Genomic DNA, 9,417 nt, shown 5'->3' on the forward strand with positions numbered 1-9,417 from the left:
TGTCCCACGTGGGGCTCACAGTCTCTCCCTTCTAGGCTGTGAGCCCGTTGTTGGATAGGGACTGTCTTCATATGTTACCGACTTGTACTTCTCAAGCACTCAGTACAGGGCTCCTCACACAGTAAGCGCTCAATAAACACGATTGAATGAATGAATGAATGAATGAATGAATGAATTAAATTCCCATTTTAAAGATGGGGTAGGTGAGGCACGGATAGGTTACGTGACTTGCCCAAAGTCACACAGCTGACAAGTGGGAATAGAACCTGCGACCTCTTACTCTCAAGGCTCTTGCCACTAAGCCACACCACTTCTCAACAGGTGCTGTTAGTGCTTGTGTGAGAACACGTGTGAATACAGAAATGTGAGCAAATGAAATCAGTTTCGTGTATATGGGGGTTTATTCTTGCTGTTTGTTTTATGGTATCGTTAAGTACTTATTATATGCCGGGTACCGTACTAAGCACAGGGGTGGATACAAGCTAATCAGGTTGGACAGAGTTCATGCCCCATAGGGTGCTCGCAGTTGTAATCCCCAATTTACAGATGAGGGAGCTGAGGAACAGAAAAGGTAAATGACTGGCCACAGGTCACAGAGCAGACAAGGAGCGGAGACATTGATTAGAATCCAGGTCCTTCTGTCTACCAGGCCCATTTTATCTCCACAAAGTGGATGAATGTATGTGTAAAGGCACTTCTTGTTTGACACTAAAAGCACCGAAAAAATTTCACAAACGTCATGTCCATATTTTTATATTCAGTGAACTCTGCTATCTGCTATTCATTTTAGTTTCACTCTCCTCAATCAAAAATAATTTTCCTGAGATTTATTAAGTACTTACTATGTGCCAAGCAAAGTATTAAGTGCAGGGTAAGATTCAGGACAATCTGGAAGAGCCCGATCTGTGTCCCACAAGGGATTCAAAAACTAAGAAGGAGGGAAACCAGGTATCGAATCCTCATTTTACTATTGAGAAAACTGAGACGTAGAGAAAGTAAGTCACTTTCCCATGGTACGCAGTCAACAAGTTGTAGATTTGGGATTAGAACCCAGTTCATCTGACTCCCAGGCCTGTGTTCTTCACAATAGCATCCTGCTTCTACACAGTTCGAAGCTTGGTGCTTCCAATAGTATGGAAGCTCCTTGGAGGCAGTGATCATATGTACTAATACCGTGTCCTCTGTAGGTACTTAATAAATAGAATTGATTGATTTAGTCCTATTCCTTCACCCGCAACATCAATATCTCTAAATTGTAGTCTTCCCTCCTTCTTCCTATGCAGGGAGTCAGCATCATTTCCCAGAAATGTTCAGTGTCTCCACGGTGAATTTAAAGATCATTTTGAATTCAATAACTGTCTTCTCTACATAGAGAATCACCAGCAAGTGTCCTGTCAATTCTTTCACTCATCCAAGCAATGGATTCTAACTTTGGCTCTTTCCTCATCGCATGCAGAAAGTCAATGTTGTCCCTCAAAAATGCCCAACGACTCAATAGTGAGGGAATTCCTCCTGCTGGGATTCTCGGAGGTCCGAGAGATGCAGCTGGTCCATGCCGCGCTGTTCCTCCTGGTCTACCTGGCTGCCCTGACGGGTAATCTCCTCATTGTCGCCATCATCGCCCTCGACCGGCGCCTCCACACCCCCATGTACGTCTTCCTCTGGCACCTGTCCGTCCTCGACCTCTGCCTCATCTCTGTCACTCTCCCAAATTCTGTCGCCATCTCCCTGACGGATCGTAGATCCATCTCCCTCCTGGGGTGTGCCGCCCAGGTATTCCTGGTGGTCGTTTTGGTCACTTCAGAGCTGGGTGTCCTCACGGCGATGTCCTACGACCGCTACGCTGCCATCTGCCGCCCCCTGCACTATGAGCTCATCATGACCAACACGGCCTGTGGAAAGATGGCGGCCTCCTCCTGGTTCAGCGGGGCCCTGTTTGGGGTATTGTATACGGCTTCGACTTTCTCCCTGAGTTTCTGTGGGCCCAATATCGTCGAGCAATTCTTCTGTGACGTCCCCTCCCTGCTGAAGATCTCCTGCTCCGAGGACCTCGTCGCCATCAATGTGAGCATCACCGGTGGGGTAGCTTTAGGTGTTGTCTGCTTCGTCTTGATCGTCATCTCCTATGTGCGCATCTTCCGGGCCGTGCTGAGGATGCCAGCCGCTGAGGGTCGGGCCAAAGCTTTCTCCACTTGCTTGCCCCACCTCGGTGTCGTCACCATCTTCCTCTCTACGGCCTTCATCTCCTACCTCAAGCCCGTGTCTGACTCCTCCTCAGTTCTGGACCTGCTGGTGTCTGTGCTCTACACTGTGGTGCCCCCCACCCTGAACCCTCTCATCTACAGCCTGAGGAACCGGGACATGAAGGCTGCCCTGGGCAGAATCCTAAAGGGGCGATTCCTCCTCCCTCCTCTAAGGGACAAAATATCTGTTTCCTGTTGCTGACTATTCCATTCCTCAACAGGTTTCTGACCATGGGGGTATCCATATAAAGAGCTGTCCAAGGAGAATGTCCAGCGCCTGAGGATTTGTCAATACCTGGGATAGAGGCTGATACGCCATGTATGAGTGTAAGTCCAGTGTGGGCAGGGATTGTCTCTCTTTATTCTGAATGGTACTTTCCAAGCGCTTAGTACAATGCTCTGCACACCATAAGCACTCAATAAATATGATTGAATGAAGGAATAAATGTCTGACAAGTGATTGTTTTGGCGGCATCGTGGCTTAGTGGAATGAGTCTGTGACAGTGAGTCATGAGATTTGAAAGGTCTGCCCGGTTCTGCCACCGGCCTGCTGTATGACTTTGATCCAGCCACGTAACCTCTTTGAGTCTCTCTGTAAAATCGTGATTAAATATGTGCTCTCTATCTCTTACAATTTGAGTCCCTGTGTGTAGAAATCGTGTCGTTCTGTTAGGTTCTAATCCAGGACCTGGCATTCTTTTGCCAATAAATTCTTAATAAATTCAATAATGATAATATTGATACTACAACTGATAATAACAGTAATTCTGTGAATTTTAAGATCACTCTTAATGGCTATGAAAATCCGGAAATCGGAGGGTGACAAGGGAGAAAGGAAGCAATCATGGAAACTGTCCCCAGATTTGACTGCCTGTTTACTTGTTTCGATGCCTATCTTCCCCTTCTAGACTGTAAGCCCATTGTGGTAAGGGGCTGTCCGCATTTGTTGCTGAATTGTACTTTCCAAGCGCTTAGTACAGTATTCTGCACACAGTAAGCGATCAATAAATACGATTGAATGAATGAATGAATTTGACTGATCAAATCCTTGCCTCGAATCCATTCGTTCATCCATCAGTCCATCCGTCCGACCATCCATCCGTCCAACTGTCGGTCTTTTTACCAATCTTTCCATCCATCCACCCATCCATAATTTTCATAATAGTGGTATTTGTTAAGCGCTTACTATGTGCCAGGCATTGAACTACGTGCTGGGGTGGATAAGGGCTAATCAGGTTTTACACAGTCCCTATCCGACATGGTGCTGACACTCTCAATTCCGATTTTACAGATGAGATAACTGAAGCTCAGAGAAGTGAAGTGCCTTACCTAAGGTCACACAGTAGACAATCCACTCATCCGTCCATTCATCTATCTGTCCATGTATCCATCCACACTTCCGTCCTTCGATCCATCCAGCAACGATATTTGTTAAATGTATCTTGTGTGCTAAGTACTGTAGTGAACATTTCAGCGAGATCAAAATAAATTAAGCAACATCCTTGCTTGCCAAGAGCTTAAAATCTAACAGGGGAGGCAGACACTGAATTAATTAATGAGAGGATGGAGAAGAGAATGGAAAGAATGATAAATACATGAGTATATGCTTCAAAAGTAGATTTTGCAAAAGCCACTATGTACAAAACTGTAATGGGTGGTGTGAATGGAAAAATGGAGAAGTGGTCTAAGATGCTTATTGGTAGTTGGGAGAAGATGACTTAGGGAGAAGAAAAATGAATCGTGCGAGGCATCTGGAAGTGGTGGGAAGACGGAAAGGCTTTGAAAATGGGGAACGTTGTGCTCTGCTGGACTGGAAGGCTGAAGGAGGAAATGTGATCCCCACCTAGTATCAGTGACTCCTTCCCTGCACCCCATTCTCAGAAACCCTCAGCCCCCCGCAAACTGATAATAATAATAACAATAAAAATAATTACATATGTTAAGCGATTACTGTGTGTCAAGCACTGTTCATTCATTCATTCATTCAGTCAGTCAGTCATATTTATTGAGCGCTTACTGCGTGCAGAGCATTGTACTAAGCGCTTGGGAAGTACAGGTTGGTGACATATGGAGACGGTCCCTACCCAAGAACGAGTTCACAGTCTAGAAGGGGGAGACAGACAAAAAAAAATGTGGACAGGTGTCAAGTCGTCGTAATAAATAGATTTAAAGCTAAATGCACATCATTAACAAAATAAATAGAATAGGAAATATGTACAAGTAAAACAGAGTAATAAATCTGTACGAACATACGTGCAGGTCCTGTGGGGAGGGGAAGGTAGGTAGGGAGGGAGGGGACGGGGAGAAGGAGAGGAAAAATGGGGCTCAGTCTGGGAAGGCCTCTTGGAGGAGGTGAGCTCTCAATAGGGCTTTGAAGGGAGGAAGAGAGCTAGCTTGGCGGATGTGTGGAGGGAGGGCATTCCAGGCCAGGGGGAGGACGTGGACCGGGGGTAAACGGCGGGACATGCGAGAACGAGGTACAGTGAGAAGGGTAGCGGCAGAGGAGTGGAGTGTGCGGGCTGGGCTGTAGAAGGATAGAAGGGAGGTGAGGTAGGAGGGGCGAGGTGATGGAGGGCCTTGAAGCAGAGAGTGAGGAGTTTTTGCTGGTTGCGTAGGTTGACAGGCAGCCACTGGAGATTTTTGAGAAGGCGAGTAACATGCCCAGAGCGTTTCTGCAGAAAGATGATCCGGCAGCGGCGGGAAGTATAGACTGAGGTGGAAAGAGACAGGAGGATGGGAGATCAGAGTGGAGGCTGATACAGTAATCCAGTCGGGATAAAATGAGAGATTGAACCAGCAAGGTAGCGGTTTGGATGGATAGGAAAGAGAGGCTCTTGGCGATGTTGCAGAGGTGAGACCAGGAGATTTTGGTGACGGATTGGATATAGGGATGAACGAGAGAGCGGAGTCAGGGATGACACCAAGGTTGAGAGCTCGTGATACGGGAAGGATGGTAGTGCCGTCTACAGTGACAGGAAAGTCAGGGAAAAGGCAGGGTTTGGGAGGGAAGATAAGGAGTTCAGTCGTGGACATATTGAGTTTTAGATGGCAGGCAGACATCCAGAGGGAGATGTCCTGAAGACAGGAGGAGACACGAGGCTGAAGGGAGGGAGAGAGAGCAGGGGTAGAGATGTAGATTTGGGTGTCATCAGCGTAGAGATGATAGTTGAAGCCGTGGGATCGAATGAGCTTTTCACCAAGGGAGTGACTGTAGATAGAGAACAGAGGGGGACGAAGAACTGACCCTTGAGGAACCCCTACAGTTAGGCGATGGGAGCGGGAGGAGGAGCCAGCAAAAAGGACACAATGAACGGCCGAAGAGTTAAGAGGAGAACCAGGAGGAGACGGAGTCTGTGAAGCCAAGGTTGGATAGCGTGTTGAGGAGAAGGGGGTGGTCCACATTGTCGAAGGCAGCTGAGAGGTCGAGGAGGATTGGGATAGAGTAAGAGTCGTTGGATTTGGCAAGGAAGAGGTCAGGTGACCTTTGAGAGGGCTGTTTCGGTGGAGTGTACGGGACGGAAGCCAGCTTGGAAGGGGTCAAGGAGAGAGTTGGCGTTGAGGAATTTGAGGCAGCGGGTTTAGACGACTCGTTCTAGGAGTTTGGAAAAAAACGGTAGGAGGGAGGTAGGCGATACGTGGAAGGGGAGGTGGGATCAAGAGAGGGTGTTTTGGGATAGGGGAAACGTGGGCATGTTTGAAGACAGAGGGGAAGGAACCAGTGGAGAGTGAGCTTTTGAAGATGGAAGTTATAAGGAGGGGAGGAGTGAAGGGGCGAGAGATTTCATAAGATGAGAGGAAATGGGGTCTGAAACACAGGTGGATAGAGTAGCACTTGAGAGGTGGGAGGAGATCTCATCTGAAGATACTGCTGGGAAGGATGGAAGAGTAGCGGAGAGGGGGTGGCTGGAGAAGGGGGAGGAGTGACCTAGGGAATCTCAGACCTGATGGAGGTAATTTTACTAACGTAATAGGAGGCCAGATCGTTGGAGGTGAGGGATAGAGGAGAGGGAGGAACAAGGGGCCTGAGAAGGGAGTTAAATTTATGGAAGAGCTGAAGGGGATGATGGGCATGGGTGTCAATAAGGGAGGAGAAATAGTTTTGCCTGGCAGAGGATAGGGCAGAGTTGAGGCAGGAAAGGATAAACCTGAAGTGAACAAGATTGTCTTGGTGTTTAGACTTTTGCCAGCAGTGTTCAGCAGCTCAAGCATAAGAGCGAAGGAGGCGGACAGTGGCAGTTATCCAAGTCTGTGGGTTAGTGGTACGAGAACAGCGAAGGAAAAGGGGAGTGAGCGAGTTGAGTTGAGTAGAGAGGGTAGAGTTGAGAGCAGTAATCTGGTAATCAAGATTGGATAGAGAGGAACGGGAGGGGAGGTGGGGTACGATGCGCTGAGAAAGATGGATGGGGTCGATAGACCGGAGGTCTCTGTGAGGTAGTTATATAGATTTACAGGGGAGAGGAGTGTGAGTGAGGAGGCAGATGAGAAGGTTATGATCAGAGAGAGGGATTTCAGAGTTGGTGAGGGTGGAGATAGTACAGCGGTAGGAGTTGATGTGGTCGAGGGTGTGACCAAGTTGGGGAGTGGGCGATGTAGGGTGGAGCTGGATGTTGGCAGCGTCAAGGAGAGATAGAAAGCGGACGTCCGAGGAGTCACCAGGGACATCCATGTGGATGTTGAAGTCTCCGAGGATCAGAGTGGAAATGGAAAAAGAAAGAAGGAATGTGAGAAAGGGGTCAAAATCGTTAAAGAAGCTGGAGGTGGGGCCAGGGGGGCGGTAGATGAAGGCTACAAGAATTTGGAGGGGGTGGTAGAGGCGAATAATGTTGGCTTCAAAGGAGGGGAAGGAAAGGGAAGGGGGAGGAGGTATAGTGTGAAAGCAACATTGGGGAGCGGGAAGGAAACCTTTTCCGGTGAGTCTGAGGGAGTAGGAGAAAAAAGAGACCGTGACATCCTGAGTGAGCCATCTTTCGGTTAGGGCGAAGAGGAGGAGAGAGCTGAAAAGGAATAAGTCCAGGATGAAAGGGAGCTTACCTTTAATGGAGCAAGGGATCCAAAGGCCACACTTGGCAGTAGCTGTGGAGGGAGGGCGGGGAGGGGGAAGGGTGCGAGAGGTGGGGAAGGTTTGGATTGGGTTGAGTTGACTGAGCCCTGGGCGGGGAGAGGGGGAAGAATCGTGACGTTGAGAAAGGAGACCTGGGATGGGGGAGGAGCAGGGAGAAGTGGAGGGAGGGGGTTGGAAGGGAGAAGTTGAGGGTTGGCGCTGGTACAGAGTGATTCTGGGGCGGGGGTGAGGGTTGGGGGTGGGGGTGGGTGAAAGGGAGGGAAAGAGCTGGGTGGGAGAGGGGAAGCGGAAGGTGAGGAACGGGAAGAGCAGTTGGTAGCCGGGGAATTGATAGTTCATGGTGAGGTCAGCAAGATAAATGATAGCACAGCGGGCAGTTGACAACTAACATACAGTAGCAATAATGCAGTAGCAATAATAAAATGCGTAGGTGATGACATCCCAGAGGGTAGTTAATAATTAACATGATATCGCAATAATAATATAAGCAGATGATTATATCACAGAGAGCAGATGACCATATGTGATGGCAAAAAAGCAGATGATGACATCACAGAGAGCAGTTAACGATTAACATGCGATGGCAGTAAAATAAACAGGTGTTGAGATCATTGAGAGACGTTAACAATTAACATTCGATGGGAATAATAAAATAAGCAGACGATGACATCACAGAGATCAGTTAACAATTAACATGCAGAAGCGACCGTAAGTTAGGCAGATGATGCTCAAAGAAGAAGGATGAATTGTCCATAGGTCAGTCAAATGAAATCACAGAAGTTAATGTCAAGGAGAGCCCAGGGGCTCTTGGCAAAAATGTCTCTGAGGTGATGGAGGATGGAGTCCTATGGATGGCAGTTCTGGAGTAGGACGAAAGTCTTAAGGGGGGTCACGGGGAGCGGAGACGCCTGAACAGCCAAATAGCATGGATGGGCTGACTAGGTGCGAATGAGGTTGCTGTTAAAGTAACTTGGTGATAACAAGGGCCTTTTTACCGGGGGAGGGGAGCGGGCGGGGCGGGGGAGTAATCAGTCAAATCCGGACCCGGAAGTGGGGAGTGGGGTGGCTCCTCAAAGAAGGTCGCTTATGGGGTTGGGGGGGTGGAAGCAGGGGGACACAATGTGTCACGATCAGGCAAGGATGCACAATGTTTCACGACCAAGCAGGGGGACACAACGTCCCACCATCCCAGTTGGCTACTTAGAGTGGAGGTGGCTTCGAGGGGTGAGTCTAGTGATGCTGGCGGGTGGGGGCCCAGCCCAGGGACCTCGGGGTTCTCGGGCGGGTATGCAGATGCCCAGGCGGGGGACGGCCAGGATCCCGGCCTCGGGGCATGGGCGCCCGATGGCAGGCTGCTCGAGGACAGACGGAGAGAGGGAGGGAGGGTGGGGGAGCCCCGGCCCTTGCGGCGGCGTCCGGAGGAGAGGATCCTTCCGAGAGCAGCAGGGCCGCGCGGTGTGATGGCGGCCCGGCCTCTCAGGATCGGGATCCCGGGCTCCTAAGGCGGCGCTCTGAGGAGAGATTCCTACCGGAAGCGGTAGGAGATGCGCGGTGTGATGGCGGGCGATCCTCTCAGGATCGGAATCCCGGGCTCCTATGGCGGCGCTATTGGCTGCAATATGAGGAGAGGATCCTACCGGGAGCAGCAGGGGCTGCGTGGTGTGATGGCGGGCGGGCCTCTCAGGATCGGAATTCCGGGAAACAACGTAATCAGGTTGTCCCACCAGGGTTTTTTTATGGTATTTGTTAAGCGCTTACCCTGTACGAAGCACTGTTCTAAGCGCTGGGGGAGATACAAGGTGATCAAGTTGTACCACGTGGAGCTCACGGTCTTAATCCCCATTTTACAGATGAGGTAAATGAGGCACAGAGAAGTTAAGTGGGTTACCCAAGGTGACATAGCTTATAAATGGCAGAGCAGGGATTCGAACCCATGACCTCTGACTACCAAGTCCGTGTTCTTTCCACGAAGCCATGCTAGTTCTCATGCTTCTTCTCTTGGTTGCTCCCCCAGGCCATCCAGGAGGAGGGTTTTAGAATAGATTTAGTATGGATTAAGAGGGTTTTAGTATGGATTAAGAGAAGCAGCGTGGCTCAGTGGAAAAAGCAGGG

General features: G+C 49.5%; 1 protein-coding gene across 1 annotated transcript; it reads left to right on the top strand.

Moving 5' to 3' along the window:
* Window positions 1–1,479: 1,479 nt before the first annotated feature.
* LOC119945047 (olfactory receptor 14A16-like) lies at window positions 1,480–2,445 on the top strand. The gene has a single exon (XM_038766043.1). The coding sequence runs from the start codon at window positions 1,480–1,482 to the stop codon at window positions 2,443–2,445; it is 966 nt and encodes a 321-aa protein (XP_038621971.1).
* Window positions 2,446–9,417: the final 6,972 nt, after the last annotated feature.

Source organism: Tachyglossus aculeatus, chromosome 24 (genome assembly GCF_015852505.1).
Source record: "Tachyglossus aculeatus isolate mTacAcu1 chromosome 24, mTacAcu1.pri, whole genome shotgun sequence".
In the NCBI taxonomy this organism is placed as follows: domain Eukaryota; kingdom Metazoa; phylum Chordata; class Mammalia; order Monotremata; family Tachyglossidae; genus Tachyglossus; species Tachyglossus aculeatus.

What these genes read in the sequence shown, in the direction of transcription:
- LOC119945047 (XM_038766043.1), top strand. Translation starts at nt 1,480, where the DNA reads ATGCCCAACGACTCAATAGTGAGGGAATTCCTCCTGCTGGGATTCTCG.